This window comes from Hippocampus bargibanti, linkage group LG03 (genome assembly GCF_051943395.1).
Source record: "Hippocampus bargibanti isolate YZ-2025 linkage group LG03, ASM5194339v1, whole genome shotgun sequence".
NCBI lineage: Eukaryota > Metazoa > Chordata > Actinopteri > Syngnathiformes > Syngnathidae > Hippocampus > Hippocampus bargibanti.
The window spans coordinates 15,762,358-15,781,143 of record NC_142736.1 but is presented as its reverse complement, the minus strand read 5'-3'; the positions used below and the strand labels follow the sequence as shown (position 1 = coordinate 15,781,143).

General features: G+C 42.8%; 1 protein-coding gene across 2 annotated transcripts in view; it reads left to right on the top strand.

The window, feature by feature from the left end:
* Nucleotides 1-18,580, top strand: part of LOC148900466 (leucine-rich repeat-containing protein 4C-like) — an 82,238-nt gene extending 63,658 nt beyond the window's left edge. For both annotated transcript variants that reach the window (XM_088992226.1, XM_088992228.1), the window contains one exon: nucleotides 13,756-18,580. In XM_088992226.1, the coding sequence (XP_088848352.1) occupies nucleotides 13,783-15,678 (1,896 nt within the window). In that variant the 5' untranslated portion in view covers nucleotides 13,756-13,782 and the 3' untranslated portion in view covers nucleotides 15,679-18,580. The remainder of the gene's footprint in view (nucleotides 1-13,755) is intronic.
* The last annotated feature ends 206 nt before the right edge of the window (nucleotides 18,581-18,786 follow it).

The following is an 18,786-nucleotide window of genomic DNA, read 5'->3' as shown; positions in this document are numbered from 1 at the left end:
TCAAAGACCCAACAGTGCAGAATTTGTGGAATGTGACCCCCAGTAGCCGGAATTACACCTGCACCTCACATGCATATACTGATGGTGATGTTGTAGCGTATGAGAGTTTTACAATTTCATCCATCCATTTTCCATACCGCTTAGACCTCATTAGGGTCGCGGGGGGTGCTGGAGGCTATCCCAGTCGTCTTCGGGCACTAGGCGGGGGACACCCTGAATTGGTTGCCAGCCAATCGCAGAGCACATGAAAACAAACCACAGTCACTCTCACACTCACGCTAGGGACAATTTGGAGTATGATCTGCCTGCCATGTATGTTTTTGGAATGTGGGAGGAAACCGGAGGACCCGGAGAAAACCCACGCGGGCCCGGGGAGAACATGCAAACTCCACACAGAGAGGCGGCGGGACGTGAACCGGCGACCTCGGCACTGTGAAGCCGACGTGCAAACCACTTGACTGCCGGGCCGCCCAATTTTACAATTTAAATAAATAAACTTTAACAAATATGTACTTGGTCACTACATAGTAGTTTGTGTTGATTGTTGGAAGATGAACCCCATGATCAATGAACAATTATGCTATTTGTGTGACGGTTAATATTAAAGAACGACTCAATGATGATATGAAAAGTAGGGTCAGGCATCATTTAAGTTTGGGCAACTTTTTTCTTACAATATTGTCATGATGCTAAAAGAAATGTGAAATAATTTTGTGTTTCATGGATTTTGGATGGGAGAAAGGGGCGCATTTCTCCCCATCCAAAACAGTTGAGTTGGGCGACCACTAATTGACTCTGAGAAGGTGATTGCAACCACCTGGGAATGGCCAATTGCCTCTGGGACTTGATTGGCCAGAAGCTCAGGTGAAGCACTTTTAAAGCCAGCCTGAGCCAGTCACTTCGAGGAGGAGAAGAGGGACAAAGGACAACCTGTAGAGCAGTGTTACCTGGGGTCTGCCGAAAACTGATATCAACTTCAAATAAAGAAAACTCACAATACCCTTCCTGCATCTGGCTGAGTTAACTTTTATCAACTTTCCACCTGCGTGCTGTATCGCCGCACGACAATTGGTGGCAGTGGTGGGATCGTTTCACCCTGCATGAAGAAGGTGGGATCGTTACGCCTTGCTGAAGTGGAAAAGATAAGAGGAAGCCGAGAGGAAGAAGGTGGGACGAGTAAGAAGTTGTGTAGCACGGGCCAACCAAACTGGACTGAAGAGTTCTGAAGGGGATCAAGGAAACCAGAAGCTTGAGTTGCCCCAAGAGGATGCCGTTCTTCTTTTCCATGAGGCGTCTGACAGTTGCCAAGCCAAGGATGGAACTGAGCAGAGTGAGATGGAACCAGTGGTGAAGCCTCAGACTCAGACAAGAGGAGATGTTGATTGAACAGATCTAGAGATCAGATGCACCCAACAAGTAAGAATGGACATTTGACAGTCGATCTAGTCAACATTGTCCTCCTCTGGGACCGCACCCCCAGGGCGCTGACTCTCGAACATCCAGGCCAACGAACCTTCCTCCCGCACAAGAAACTCCCAAGTTGGGTTACCGAACATGCCCAACCTCCACAGTTTCATCATCTAAGACAAGCTGCAATTCCAATGCTTTCTGAACCCAGAATTCCAGAAAGAAACGGAAGATGCAGAACGTCAGGAGCTGGAAGAGGATCTCCAGCGAGAATAACGGCAAGAATTTATCAGGGAGAGATTGGCACCCTGGACAGAAGGTGTTAATATTGTTGCATATGGGATCAAGTAAGCTACTGGCAAAGTGGCAGGGCCCATACGCTGTGACTAGGAGAATAGGACCTGTCACATATGACATTCTCTGCCCTGACAACAAATGTTATTGCTGATTATTTGACAACAATGTCTGAACTCTGAGGAGAGGGGGTGAATGATGTCATGATGCTAAAAGAAATGTGAAATAATTTTGTGTTTCATGGATTTTGGATGGGAGAAAGGGGCGCATTTCTCCCCATCCAAAACAGTTGAGTTGGGCGACCACTAATTGACTCTGAGAAGGTGATTGCAACCACCTGGGAATGGCCAATTGCCTCTGGGACCTGATTGGCCAGAAGCTCAGGTGAAGCACTTTTAAAGCCAGCCTGAGCCAGTCACTTCGAGGAGGAAGAAGAGGGACAAAGGACAAGCTGGAGAGCGGTGTTACCTGTGGTCTGTTGAAAGCTGATATCAACTTCAAATAAAGAAAACTCACAATACCCTTCCTGCATCTAGCTGAGTGAACTTTTATCCTCTTTCCACCTGCTTGCTGTCGCGCCGCACGACAATTATTCAACTCCAATTTCTTTTGAAAGAAAATGTACCTGTATATATGACAAAAAGATGCATTTGCGGGGCACGCAAGGAAAAATGTATAATGATGTAAGCAGTGTCTGAAATAACGTCTGCCCGGATGCCCGGGGCGTGCAACTTTTACATTGGGCGTACAACTTATAAAATGTCACCGCCCGGGTGGCCGACGCCTTCCTCAAGAAAAAAAAAAAAAAAAAAAAAACATCAAGATTTTTTTTCAAATCAATCGTTTGCTTTATTTAGTATAGCGAGGCATGGAAAATTAGCACAAATATTTTAAAATCTGAACAATTCGGGCGAACCGGAATGTTAGTCCCAGTTCCACCCAATTGTCGACACCAAACCTCCATGAAAGGGGAACATTGTTTATACATGAAATAATGTTTGATGTCAATAAAAGTTTAACCTCAACCATATGCAAAACACGACCGAATGGACTCTGACCAGTGTCGCGGAGCAGACTGTGGCCGTATTTGAAGGTACCACTGAATATTTATCATGATTGCAGGTGTGTCGGCTGCAAAATGACAAGTGTAAAAAAACTGAAGCACGTGCTCTATGGTGACAAATGTAGTCAGTATTCTTTCAGCTTATTGTGCACAGCAAAGCCCCTGAGAGCAACCTCCTCCATTCAGTCAATTTGCAGATGAGAATAGCTTGACAAGAATAGACTGATCATGGGCGACATGAGCATAGTGACTGAGCATGGGCGAGCCCTCGGTAGTTTGCATGGAGGGCACTCTGCCAAGGCAGGCCATTGAAGCTTCATGTGGATTGTGTCATTTTCCATGTGACACTCTTGAATGACTTCATCTCAGCCTTCGGGAGACAGCGCAAAAGAGACAATGCTGTCACATTTTGCGAGGTGGTGATGGCGGGTGCGGATCCCAAAAAGCAGGCAGGAGGGAGAAGGAGGTTTTTTGACAAATTGTATTAAAATAAAGGTCAGCAGGAACAAAATGTAAAACATCAAAATCATCAGAATAGAAAAAATACAAAGTATCAAAAGAAGACCTAAAGTAAAAGTCCGCCAAGGTTAAACAAACACATGCACAGCATACACAATGCATGCAACAAACAGCAAAAAATGAACCGACAACGGATGGTCATGCCGGGTGTCCTTTTAAGTGACAGTGATTATAACGACCAGCACCTGCGAGGCTGCCGGCAGGGCTGACGTCGCTACCCGTTGGTCGCCAATCTGATCGGGACGACCAGCACCTGTGCAGGTGCAGGCGGGGCCGACAGCGCCCCCCATTGGTCGCCAACCAGGTCATGACAGTACCCCCCCTTCAAGGGGCTGCTTCCAGAAGTCCCAACAGTCTCCCAAAAAGTCCACTAGCCAGGGAACGGTCGGTGGAGAGGGCAACCGCTGCCTCTCTAGCATACGACGGGCGGCGGCCTGATGGGAACGGGACTCGGCCTGGGGTGGACGAAGACGCGGCATGGATCGTCGTGGGCGTGAGTGCGATCCCTCTCGCACGTTCACGCGACGGCGCATGGCTCAACGTGGACGTCAAACTGTCAGGCGCAGAATGGCACCCCGTACGGCCGTATGGGACCAGGTCTCGGCCGGACGCCGACGTGGGCGTGTACTGCCCGACACCGGGGGAACGAGACCAGTCCAGAGCCGCTCCGGGATCCAGCGGTGAGTGGGGTCTCGGACTGACGTTGACGCGGACGTTGCACGGCTCGTCGTGGATGAGACTCAATTCGTCATGCACGACGACAGCGTGGCTGGACGTGGGCGTGCACTGCCAGTCATCCAGTGTCACCCTGGACGGCCACCTGGAAGGAGGTCTCGGCCAGACGTTTACGTGGACGTTACGGCTCGTCGAGTGACGCAATTCAAACTCGACGAGGCTCGGGCTAACGTGGACGTAGCATTGCCTGGCATAGGGTGGAAAAGAAGTCCAAGATGGCGCCCGAGTAGGCAGCCTCAGCAAGTGCTCTCATGAGCCTTGCTTTTTTTGGTTGTTTTTGTCTTGTTTTGTGTTTTCTTTTGTCACTTTGTGTTGTTGTGCATCGTGTGGAACGGATACAGATTGTTTTTCAGCATTTTTGACCACGGCATTCATCAAGGAGGAGACTGCTGAGCGGTTGCGCCTTTGTGGCAGCATGAATATGCCAGTACTGTTTTTGAATGGGAGGAATGTCGGAGCCATTCGACTGTCATCGCTGGACACCAAAGGGGCCATTGTGCTTTTTTGCGCCAGTAATGGGCAGCATCTTCACAGCCCCGCTTTGTTCAGTGGAAGGTCGGTGCTGTTGGCAGTCTGCGGCTGGATGGATGCATGGCTTGAGGAACCCGCAATAAGAAGAAAGGAGCGTCAGCGCAGAGCGCCGATGTGTATGTGGAACTGTTGCGGCTTGGAATTGAAGCAGATTTATGTGGAACAGGAGATGTGAGACAATCTCTTTTCGTCAATGGATGCTACAGCTGCGTGTTTGCTTTCAACATTTAGCTTGTAGTCGACGTGCACATTCCACGATGATGTCCCTGATCCACCGGTGGAAAGACGCTTTGATCCTCTCCTCCTTCATCTAGAACTGATTCATGTCATCACAAAGAGGGTACAACAAGTCCTGAAGAATGAATGTCTCTCTGTGTCTTTGTTTTGTCATATTGTCTCTATGCTGTCATATTATTTGTTATTTAGTTTTTTTTTTGTTCTTTTGACTTCAAGACGGCGCCGCGAGAGTGGCTGCCTTTCCAGCAGCTCATGTATTTTGTTTTTCTACTTTCATTCCTTTCATCACTTTGCTGCTGTGAAATGTAAATTTCTCCACTGTGAGACTGATAAAGGCATATCCAATCCAATCCAATCCAAAATTAGACGGGTCCGATGTACCTGCGGGATCCGATGGTTGGTCGGTTTATTCTGTCACGGTTTGCGAGGTGGTGATGACGGGTGCGGATCCCAAAAAGCAGGCAGGAGGGAGCAGGAGGTTGTTTGACAAATTGTATTAAAATAAAGTCAGCAGGAACAAAATGTAAAACATCAAAATCATTTGAATGGAAAAAATACAAAGTAGCAAAAGAAGACCAAAAGTAAAAGTCCGCCAAGGTTAAACAAACACATACACAATGCATGCAGCAAACAAGCAGCAAACAATGAACCGACACCTGATGGTCGTGTCGGGTGTCCTTTTAAGTGTCAGTGATTATAACGACCAGCACCTGCGAGGCTGTCGGCAGGGCTGACAACGCCCCCCGTTGGTCGCCAACCAGATCATGACAAATGCAACTGATATCTCCAATACACTGCCTCGTGAATTTACAAATACCATATAGAGATGAATGTACACTGATACTGGAGCATGTTTATTGTGTTAACAGGTGTAAGTGTAGCAGTCGTCACGGCATTTAAGAAAAGCGAAATTCAACACGCTTGATCTCCGGTGGGAGAAATAACCGTTTCTTCTTTACATGCAGAAACGGCTCTGAATAAATACGTCTAAGAATTGATTCTTAAAACCATTGTCTGAAATAACATCTGCTTTTACTTTTACGTTGGGCGTAGAACTTACAGAGAGTCTCCGCCCCGGTGGCCGACAACTTCTTCAAGAAAAAAACAAGAAAAAAACGAACGATTTTGTTTCAAATCAAACGTTTGCTTTATTTAATAAAGCAAACGTTTAAACAAAGATTTCGAAATCAGAATAAATTATTCCAATTTCGAAATCTTCATTCGGTTTGGAAATGTCTGAATTTTGGTTCGTTTGGCAATTTGCATACTCTGCACGGCAGCCTGCTTCCTGCTTCCGTCATTTCCGAGCGTTACAACGTCGTGCATTTGCATATCATTTTCCGAAGTAGACGCACAAAACCTCAGCTCCAGAAGAAAGATTCAAAAGAAGCTAACAAAATTTATGACGCCACAAAAAGTAAACATACCTTAAAAGCATTGTGGAAAGAAGAGTTCAAGTGGTTTGTAGCAGACGACGCAACGCATTGTGAAACATGCCGAACAGTGTATGGACAAACGACAACTGGAGCAAAATCATCAGAAGAGATATTTACGATAAATTAAGCAAGGGAGCATTTGTGGTACGTACATCCTTCGTAAAAAAATCCATAATATTTTTGCAACAGTGTTTTTTTTTTTTTTGCGATTAGTTGTCTTATTGTGTTTCAAGTTGTGAAAAATGGGGCCGGCAACTTAATGGCCGGGCAGGCAACTTTTCAGAGTTGTCTGCCCTGGTGTCTGGTAACTTTTTGTCATGAGTTTCAGACACTGTTAAAACATATAATGCAGAAATACAGTGCCCAACAGATGTTGTATCAATATTGTGTACATAGGCCACTTTATTTTACCCTGTGAAAAACTGCTACATCATAACATTGAATGCATTCCAAATGACGATTCCAAAGTACATACTGCTTAGTTTTTTTTTCTCCAAAATGGTACATCCATATCATAATCTGCCATTTTGTGTTATTAAAATATATAATAATAATAATAATAATAATAATAATAATAATAATATTATTATTATTATTATTATTATTATTATTATTATTATTAATTTTTTATTATTTTATTATTATTGTTATTTCAAGCGCCTTTCATAGCTCTCAATGACACTTTACAGGATATATAATATGGAAGTAAATGTAGTATTTGATGAATGCAAATATGAGCCAGTATGAAACCCCAATGGTGAGGTAAACAGAAACAAATAAATAGATCACTTTCGTAAATCACTTTATCACTTTAACAGTAAATATCTTCTAAACATAAATGGAAGAAATTGACATAACACAGATAAAGCTGTGACCATTATTCCAACATAAATAATTCTCGGTTTACTGCTGTATACTGTATGGTATATATCTTTCACATTTTTATAAGTACATCTCAGGCAATGTCGATTGACCATTTAAACAGCGACCCAAATTTAAGACCCCCCCCCCCCCATTTTGATGAACAAAGCAAGAAGGGAGGAATTCATTTGATTATTTTCCATCATCCTCAAACCGAGAAATAGCAGTGACCAAGGTCTTTCCCACTTCCGCAATGCCTTGTATACACTTAGACTTAGGTGGAATAAGTGACAGGAATACTAAGTGCGCCCTCAGCTTCAGCCATGCGGGCATCCAGTTTTAATCTCTCTGCAGAGAGCATACCAACATGTGCGGAAGTCCCCTGACAGCAATTTAGTCCATGTAATTATCATAATGGAGGCAACATAAGGTACTGTCTGATTAGGAATTGAATTATTACTTGACGGGTGTCACTAAACCATTCAATTACTTTCCCTCTTTCCCTGTATTGGTGAAAGAGAATAAACCACCCCTACAAATGTTTGTGCACTATGTGGTACTGTAATCGAGATAAAATATCACATTAAAAATGGCCAATCGAATCGAACTGCAGGATAAGAGGTTAGTGAAATGCAGTAAAAATTAGGAAAACGGCAAAAACTGGAACCACAGTAATACATGTAACGCTAAAATAATATGTCTTTGGCAGTATGAAGTAAAGAGTTCATTATTATCTTTGTACAAACCACTTTTTCCAATCCATAATTTATGATGAATGGGCCACAAATGTGCATGTTTCACTGGATTATGTACTCATGAAACATTAACAGAAATAAATAGGTGTGTTCTATAATTAGTAAATAACCAACGTATATGTAGGTCATCATCAAGCTTGCACTCAGTGTCATGAAGAATAAAAATAAAGTACCATCCATGCGTGCACTAGCCTTTACTGTGCCTAAGTAGTGTCAACATATTCCACCTAATTTGTAAAGAAAAGATCATTTGTCGGTAGACTAGTTAAAGCACTTTCTAATACAGTGTATTCAATTGTTATGATGGGCAGACAGACAGACAGAGAGAGAGAGAGAGAGAGAGAGAGAGAGAGAGAGAGAGAGAGAGAGAGAGAGAGAGAGAGAGAGAGAGAGAGAGAGAGAGAGAGAGATGGAAAGGGGGTGTCTTTTTTACACTTGTCAGATTGATCATAATATCAGTTGGCAGTTTAAAATCCTATTATCACATCCATACATGGAATGACACGTATCACGTGGATTGGAAATAAAGCCACTCTTTTAGAATTATCATCATTTTCATTTGAACACGATCCTCCCCTCTGAGATGGCAGACATTAAACTCATGTCCTAAAGGTCAACTGTAACACCTTATTGTGCATGGTTCACCTTGATTAAACACATATGTCCTCTTTTCCATATGAGCAAACAAGCTTGTTCATAAATTCATTTATCAGAACAACTAGAACATTCTGAGGCATGAATTGGTCGGGGCATCTTCCCCCAGCTTCCCGAGCCCTTGCACATGACAAACGACTTTGATTCCGTGAAATTAGCCAATTTAGAGTGTAAAGTATGCCCTTTTTTATCGGAAACTACAAACAAACATTCCGTGCATTTGGGAGCATCTGGCATACATCCTGCTGTGATGTTGAAGCTCAGAATCCAAAGCATATTGCACAAACATATCAAAAGTGTTCCAGTGTAACGTGTTGAATATTGTGTAAAATGTGTGCAAAAAAGAAGAAAGAATCATACATCATTATACATGAGAGAGCTCATTTTAAATTTTAAAGTATAAATACTGATTTTAGGATCAGAGGTTTAGGGGTTCTCCAGTGAGGTGTAGGGGTGCTCCAGTGAGGTAGTGCTTCAAAGAGCATGGTAGTTGGGGTTGGGAGGAATGTGAGGGTGTGAGGAGTTCAATGGGAGATGCGCTTTGTAAAGCAGGTGGTGAAGTGGAGGAGCACTTACAATTCCAAAAGAGAATAAAATAAGTCCAGTCCATCTCTGAGGAAACCCAATCGGATCCACATTACTTAATTGATCAATCACAGCACAGGAGAAAAGAAGTGTAATTTGAAATATAAAAAAATGAGAAACTGAGTTTCTGGGGAGGAATGTGCATATTTCTGGAGTAAACCAACCCTTTCCACTGAGTAAAAAAATGATACCTCATATAATAAAGAAAAGACACATATCAAGAACATGCGTGGCATGTTGATGGAACACTGTATATTGTCCCTGGGTGTGAGTGTGACGACGGATGGATGTCCGTCTATGTATGCCCTGCGATTGGCAAGCAAACAATTCACGGTATCCCTACGTCTCCTGCCCAAAGACAGCTGGTATTGGCTCCAGCATGCCCCACAACCCATGTGTGGATAAGGGATCAGAACATGGATGGATGGTTCGAACAGAGTACTGTATGCTTTTGCCACATCTAAAATGGGCTAAATACGCCTCTGTGCTCAACCTTTGTCTGTGAAAATCTTGTCCAGATGGCCTGCGAAGTAAAACAGTTACACACAAAAAAGATTCAGACAACACATGCATGGTATGCTTGTGAATGTAATTAATCCATAATGTGTTAAATGAATTAGCTAAATAGCATTCAGCTCTACGGCAGGTGTCTAAGTGGTGGTGTGAGAAGATACTTGTCAGATTTCGCTGAGGTGATTTCACACAGACTTCTGCGACAGTTGGCCCTCTGACTAATAATAACTTCACTACAATAATCGGTACCGTTTAATGGTGTCCTACACTTTGTCTTACAAATGTAATTGATCCAGAAGATCCATTCATTTATCCAATATATGATTGGTTGTTGTGTGGCGAGACAGCAAGCACGTGGAATGATGATAAAAGGTCACTCAGCAAGATCCAGGAAGCATATTTTGAGTTTTCTTTATTTGAAGTTGTGGTGGATATCAGTTCTTCGCAGACCACAGGTAACACTGCTCTCCAGGCTGTCCTTTCTCCCTCTTCTTCCTCCCCGAAGTGACTTCCTCAGTCTGGTTTCTGGTGGTTCACCTGAGCTTCTGGCCAATCAGGTCCCAGCGGCACATGGCCATTCCCAGGTGGTTGTGACTTTGCCACACAATGACTTTAACAAACATAATAAACACAAAAAACGCCAATCCCAGCTGTCTTTGGGCAGTAAGCAGTTAGACATGCTGAACTAGTTGCCAGCCAAGGGGACACTGAGGCAGAAAAAAAACACATATCCAAGTCTACAGTTCACTCCCTGCATATGAATAAAACCCCATGATGAAGTGATGCATTTTCAAAAACATTGCAGGTCAACTGAACGAGACCCATTTATCAACCAGTGTTTCTTGCGGCATGTTTGCTATGTCCAAAAGCTGTGTTTAGGCAGTAGTGCAGTGTTTGTGATTCCAGGCAGATAAAATGAGCCCTTGCCAGCGGGGGTTATGGTTAGGGTCATTCCATCTCATTCTCTCACAGCGCCCTGTCCCTCTGCAGCCTCCATTGCTGCAATAGCCTGGCAGCCTGATTGGGGAGAAAACAATCCACATATACCATGTGTGTTTGCTTGTGATTAATTGTTCCATGAGCGGCCCGTTAATCAAATGGTTAGTATGTCGACTTCGCAGTGCAGACGTACCAGGTTCAATTACAGCTGCGACCTCCCTCTGTGAAGTTTGTATGTTCGCCCCATGCCTGTCTGGGTTTTCTCCGAGTCATCCTGTGTGCTCCCACATTCCAAAAGACAAAAGGCTGATTGAACAATCCAAAATGATCCTTGGTGTAAGTGTTAGTGCAAATTCACTCACTGTGACTTTTTAAACTAATTTTCTACTCAGAAACTTCTCCACAAACTTCAACTCGTCCAGAATTCTTCAGCCCGAATCATCACCAGAACCTCATCCTTTCACCACATCACCCCCGTCCTCCAAGAGCTCCACTGACTCCCGGTCAAATATAGAATCAACTTTAACATTCTTCTTTATACATTTAAAGCTATCCATAATCTTTCCCCCTCATACCTATGTGACCTTCTTCAATTTTCTCTTCCCTCTCGTTCCCTCAGATCCTCTTCCTCCCTCCACCTCTGTGTGAACCCCCCTCCCTGCCCATCTCAGCACGATGGGTGACAGAGCCTTCAGCTGCTCTGCCTACAAACGCTGGAACTCACTTCCTCCCAACATAACCCACCTATTTAAAATTGTATTTTCTGTGTAGCTCTCTCTCTTGTTTCTATTTATAATTGTATGTTATTTATTGTATTCTACTTGGGATTGTATTTTATTTATTATAGTACCTATGCTTGTCTGTGACTGAAAGTGTCCTTGAGAGCTTTAAAAGGTGCTTACAATGTAATGTAATATTATTATTATTATTGGTTGTTTGTTACTTTGTGCCCTGAGATTGGCTGGTAACTGGTAAAGGGTGTCCCCTACCTACTGCCCTATGACGGCTTGGAGAGGCTCAAGCAAGTCTTGTGAGATTTAAGTGCAATTTTGTGCTGTGCATAATTATTTTTAAACTTTATTTTTGCAGCCGATCATCTTTTGAAAATGTTGCTGCTGTAAATTGTGAATTCTTACATTCTTCCAAGTTTTTCTTATTAGACCGGAAAGATATAACACTAAAATCTGTGAATTCTAAAAAAAAAAGAAAAAAAAACAATTACCAACTTTGCCGTATCTGCTCAACATCTTGCACGTGAGATGTTTGGTGTACTGTGTTGATCCACGCATAGGTTTCTTGCAGGGTACTACATAATATCCCATCAATCGTGCTGTATATACTCAACGCTGGTTGTTGTACGTTGTATTTGTGAATTGAATGGCTTTGTCTACTACGGGTGCACTTCAAGTAAGCAAATTCTTAAACACTCATAGCCTGAATGGATAGTAAGATCTCACTTTTTGTTTGTTTCCTTTTGGCTTATACAACATTCTCGAGGTTGATATTGGAAACATCAATTTTCTAATCTGCTCCTCCTCACAACAGGAAAGATGAGCAGAGACTTCTTACTCCTTTGTAAACAGTGTTTTGTAAACTAGTTTATTTTCTTGCCTTTTTATTTTTAATTTTATCGTGACAATGATGTTCAAATAAGATTTCATTCATTCATTCTTGCAGAGTAAAGTTACAGTTTTCAATGTCATGTTTCCCATTTTTTCACTCGAAATTCACTATTTGGCTATTAGTGCTTTAATGACTCTCATTCAATATAAATGGGTCGTTGCTCTTGTCATGCCAAATGTCAGAGAAATGCCAGGTAGGGAAGAGTTTTCATGGCATTGCATGAGAAATATTTTAGTTTCAAATAAAAATAAAAGGATTGTAGTTCATTTGCATGCAACAATTAAACACTGTCATGTGTTTATTATTTCCTTCCGTTTTGATGAAACCACAGTATCTATGTTACCATAATGTGTGATTCCAAACCTCAAATTAGGCGTTATCATTCAGTATAAAATAATGTTGCTCTTTTATTGGATCTTTGCAAGGTATCCAAAACAGAGGTATCCAGTGAACATTTAGAGTAGTTTGCATTTTTCATTTTCATTCTATAATTCTTTAACAACTCTCTGGATTAATTGGAATTGCACTCGATCGAGAAAATGCCTTCCCAATATGTACACCGGAGAACACAAGCCTGTTTGTGAGTGCAGAACAGTTAATGTCTAACTTAAACAGACAAAAAGTAGTTTTGTGATGTGAGTATAGCTTATTTGCCACCACAGAATTAGTACAACAAAGTACATTCATCTTATGAGGGAAATGGAGGGGTTTCTGGGCCTTGTCTGACCTCAATATTCCACAGGAATGGGAGGCCACATCACGGCGCAACAACACTTAAAGGACAACCGACTCACTTTTTTGTTTCCTAACTGACATCAGAAAAACGTTTAATAGCTTCGAAAATACCCAAAACACGCAGTATGGTATTTTTATTCAAATGCAAAACACCAATAAAAATGACTTTAAGCGTCCAAAATTTGCAAAAAAATCGAGCTGTGAATTGGGCATTTTTGGAAAGTCCCCCCCGCCCCCTAGTTCGTGACGTCACGCCAAGACGTCTTGCATTGCTGGAGAATCAAAACAATGGCTTCAGATTCTGAGAATATGCTTTCTTGTTACACATCCAGTTATGAATATGATTCAAATAGTTCTGAAGAGTAAAGCATAAATGTTTTAAATTGATTAAAGAATTTATTCTGTGCCATTTTGAGGCAACATTGGGGGGAAATGCATCACCAAAAAAGAGGCAGAAAATGGTGACCGAGCTCCTGTGAGGAATGAATCAGCCAGTTTTCACAGGTTGATAAATTCCTTATATGGAGCTTGATCACCCACTTCCGGCTCTTTTTGCTGCAACATGACGTTTTCAGACCAAACAAGCACAGCAAAATGCATTGACGTGATGGAAGGACTGCTACAATGTGTCCTATTTTTCGGTCAGGGGCGTTCCTTCAGTGACGTAACGTACGGACTTGTCACCAACACAAAATCAAGACTTATTCAGCGCGAGTCTTAAAACGTAAAATATAGCTATATGCGGTGGAATGTTTGTGAAATATGCTCAGTAGAAGTCATTTGTCATTTGACGTCGGTTATCCTTTAAACATTCTTCCAAATGCCAATCCAAGATTCTCACCAAATCATTTTTCTTTTTGTGTTGCAGAAAACATAAGCAGCAGATGAACTATGAATGCTGAACAAAATGATCTCCTCCTTCCAGCGCCAGACAATGAGAAGTCGTAGGCTAAAGGGGGCGCTGTCCAACCCCCTCTTCGTGCTACTCCTGGCCCTTCAGATCTTGGCAGTGGCCGGGCTAGTTCGTGCGCAAACCTGTCCTTCCGTCTGTTCGTGCAGTAACCAGTTTAGCAAAGTTATATGCACCCGCCGGAGCCTACGGGATGTGCCGGATGGTATCTCGACCAACACCCGTTACCTAAACCTCCAGGACAACCTCATACAGGTTATCAAGGTGGACAGTTTCAAACATCTGCGCCACTTGGAGATTCTGCAGCTGAGCAAGAATCATATCCGCAGCATTGAAATAGGCGCCTTTAATGGACTGGCAAACTTGAACACCTTGGAGCTCTTTGATAACCGACTCACGACAATCCCCAACGGAGCATTTGAGTATCTGTCCAAGTTAAAGGAACTGTGGCTTCGGAACAATCCCATTGAAAGTATACCTTCCTATGCCTTCAACCGAGTCCCCTCACTTCGAAGGTTGGACTTAGGTGAGCTCAAACGTCTCTCCTACATTTCAGATGGAGCCTTCAAGGATTTGAGCAATTTGCGCTATTTGAATTTGGGAATGTGCAACCTGAAGGATATCCCAAATATCATACCACTCATCAGGCTGGAGGAACTGGAAATGTCTGGAAACCAACTCACCATTGTCAAGCCTAGCTCATTTACAGGATTGGTGAACCTCCAGAAGCTGTGGATGATGCATGCCCAGATCCAAACAATTGAAAGGAATTCCTTTGACGACTTGCAGTCGTTAGTGGAGCTCAACCTTGCTCACAACAACCTGACCTTCCTTCCACACGACCTCTTCACCCCTCTGCACCGTATGGAACGGGTCCATCTTCATCACAACCCTTGGAATTGCAACTGCGATATCTTGTGGCTCAGTTGGTGGCTCAAGGAGTCTGTACCCGCCAATACGAGTTGCTGTGCCCGTTGCCACACCCCCACACTCTTTAAAGGTCGCTACATTGGAGAATTGGATCATAGCTACTTCCAGTGCGATGCTCCCATCATCGTAGAGCCACCCTCCGACTTAAATGTGACAGAGGGCATGGGGGCGGAGCTCAAATGCCGCACGAGCTCCTTGACATCCATCACCTGGCTCACACCGAATGGCTCCCTGGTGACACACGGGGCTTATAAAGTGCGACTGTCTGTGCTCAATGACGGCACACTTAACTTTACCAGCGTCACGATGCAAGACACCGGCACGTACACATGCATGGTCAGCAACACGGCGGGCAACATCTCCGCCTCGGCTGTGCTCAACGTCACTTCTGTGGAAACCAATGGGGTGACCTATTTTACGACTGTCACGGTGGAGACCATTGAGACCCCAGGTGTTGATGGCCACACTCCTCTCCCCCCATTTGGTTGGGTGTCTTCCTCGACCACAAAAACCACCCCAGTTTCGACGAGGACCACAGAAAGGACTTACACCATTCCGGTTCTCGATTTGGATGGCGAGGGAGCCCTCAACGGCCTGGATGAAGTGATGAAAACAACCAAGATCATCATTGGCTGCTTTGTGGCCATCACACTTATGGCTGCTGTGCTCCTCGTTATTTTCTACAAAATGAGGAAGCAGCATAATCAACAGGATCCCGATGGCCCGGCCTCCTCTATGGAAGTCATTACCGTTGAAGAAGAGCTTGCAGGTGTTGCTGCTATTGACAGACACCTATCGCTGCCCCCACTGGAGCACTACAACCACTACAACACCTACAAGAGCACTTATCATCACCCTTCCGTGCTCAGTACCATGCACAGCTCGACTACACAGGAACATTTACTGATTCAAGCCTGTTCAAAAGACAATGTACAAGAGACCCAAATCTGATCTTGTATTTTACATACTGTGAAATATGGAACATGAGCAGATTTAGGAATATAAAGGACAACTCAAAGAAGAAAAGAAAATACTGCAATATGACATTAACAAAGGGAACGACAGTGCTAAATCAACATTTGACAAAGGGACCACCATTGATACTTTATTAAGTGTCTTTACAAAAACAAAGATTATTTATTTAAAAACGGTGTCTGGTGACTAAAGACAAAAAAGTAATTGTGATAGCTTTTTAGCTCATTTTCCTTTCTCTTTTATCGCTCTCGCTCCATCTCGCTGTAATGTGGCATAAGGAAAAGAATGGTTTACCAAATTTCAATGTGGAATGTAGGTCTTAAACTGAAACAAATATGTGGTCATTTCATTTGGGTATTTGCTCGCAGCTGTGTTTTTTTCTGTGGGTAATTGTTTCAGTGGTTACAAGAATTCATTTGCTTCAGTGTACGCTGTCTAAATTGTGGCAGCCGTCTATACGATTCCCACCATGAGGCGAGTTAATTTTCATAATCATGCTGTTCTAACCGCCATCCAGGAGACTCTTTTGATGGAAAAGCGTGTGATGATATCACAGGCAAGTCTGCGTGTCTGAAGACGAAAGCAGTCAAATTAGTGTATGCGAAGTTACCCGTGGCGCTAATAGCAGCCATATCGATCATCTCATTGTAATCAAATGAGAAGCACCTACATTGACTTATTATTTAAACTTCAATCCTTAATTAGGTTTTCCTGTTCGTTTTCTCACATGTATCGTTCTGCCCACATAAGCCCTCCCTTCTCGTTTAGTCCACGTCCTCATGCTTGTCCTTCTCGGGTTGTCACCGCTGCTTAATTCAGGGACATTCCCCACCCCTTGCCATGTCTCATTTGTCTCGCGTTAGCCGTCGGCATGTGTCGCACGTCGGCAGAATATTGCTTGAGAAAATGAAGGGCAGCATAAGGCAGCAGTCAGTAGTCTCGTTTTTAACCCAGTTATGATGTATGTCCATGCAGTGTCGCGTTACCTCGCCATCACCCTGGGGTCACACAAGCCCATGTGCTGATAGTCCATCTGTTGGTCCAGATAAATAGGCAAATGAGGCAGCTTTGTAATGTAGTGTGACCCTGTCGGACCAATGCAGACAGGGCTAACAGACCCAGTGAAGCAGCAAGGGACCTGGCACAAAAAGGGGGAGATGGGTTACGTCTCATTAAACTGCATCAGCACTTCATTTGCAGACCAACGGTGGAAAAACTGATAACCAAGCCGCATTAGACTTTTTCGCCACCCGTTTTCCGAGCAAAGCATGGATTAAGAACTTTGCTGCTGAAGCACCCCCTGCTCTATGTCATTGTTGTCGAACAAAGGGGAAAAAATGGGCACACTTTGATGCTGCATCATTTATAATCCATCAGAACGTTGTCTATGGACTACAGTTGCTAATTTTATTCATTTTTTCTGAAAGGCAAATGGAAGCACTGTCGGTCTGTCGAGCGAGGATGAACCTGCAATGGTCATCAGGGGTCTTCAAACAGAAATGTAAAGGATATGAAGGAAGAGGAATAAAAAATACATGAGCTGTAAGGAGGAAAAACTAGCCATCAGACCGTCACCATGGAAACTGTGACCTTGTGTGAAAACTAAGATGTACTAGATAATAGATAGGCCTTTCACTTGTCTGTAATGGCTGTCTATTCATCAAGCTTGTTTTGATTTTCCAGGGAATATTACATAGGACCAGCGATTATTTCCAACCATGAAATAACGTAATGGGCATTTACAGATGTAATAATAGAATACCAGCAACACGTGACATCATCGCCGCACAGCACTCTGCAGCTTCATGTTTATAAATGAAATGAAGTGCAACCTGATTTGAAAATGTGACTGATTTATACTTCCGGCTGCCCTTCCTGTCTTGATTTAAAATTCAGTAAAAGCTGCAACCAAATAGCTTATAGGAGGAACATAATAAAGGTCCATCGCTCAAACAGTCATCTGCGTCTGATCAGTTAGTCACACTTGTTTTTTTTTTTTTTTTTTTTTTTTTTTTTCATTCGTTCGAAGTCACAAATTTGATGGAAGCAAAATATACATTAGGAGACCAATGTGTGGGTGCACACGCAGGAATGGATTACAAATGTCAGCCTTTCTGCTGCCATTATGAAAGATGAGGGCATCAATAATAACCGGAAATTTGTAAACCATTCTTTCCCTTTTCCAGTTTTCTGTTTTGGTGCTCAGTTTCTTTTCACCTATCTTGGTGACGTTTTGATTCAATGTTGACACTGGCTGTAATTAAAACAGTTGGGATTTTGGATTCGTATATATTTGAGAATGAAGGGATGAGATTTTTTTGTCGTTTTCCAGAATTAATATTTTTATTTTATTTTTTGCTGCATTGGTAGTATCATTGTGTGCGTGAGCAAACAGTCCCGATGTGGAGGCCTGTTTTGGGATAAAATTAAGACTGCTGTGTCCGAGTATTGGACATGAAATACCGGCAGTGTGAGCTTGATTTTTGTGCAAAACCCGAGCCAAGGTGATACAATTTGTCTGAGTTACTCTGCCAACTGTGTACGTCTGGAGATGGTTACTGGATGCAGGAATATTTTCTCTCTCATTTTTTGGAGAGAACAAATGTTAAAGGGTTTTGTTTCTACGCCCCCCACAAAAAAGAAAAAACAGAATATTTTCCAAAAAGGTATTGCAAAAAAATATTAAGCTCATAATTTTACATGTGCTTCAATTGTGAAAAAAATAAGAGAAAATACACGGTGGGTGGTGTTTGGGGGAATGGGAGAAGCAAGAGACTGTGCTTGTAATAACTAATAGCTAATTTTTCTGCAGATCATGTCCACATATTGATACCTGAGATTGTAGTTCATACAGTACATGAATATGAATAAAATGCTTTTTTTTCCTAATGGCTTTCACGGAGCATAGCATCATGATGTTGTCTATATTTTGTTCTCTCTTTTTTCGATGAACACTGGTATGAATATTAAAGCAAGAAGAAATTGTGCAGACTGCATAATTTAGAGAACTACACTTTGAAGAGGCATGCTATATCCTTTACAATTAGATCATGATGAGTGTTATCTGCGAGGCAAAGGAAGTGA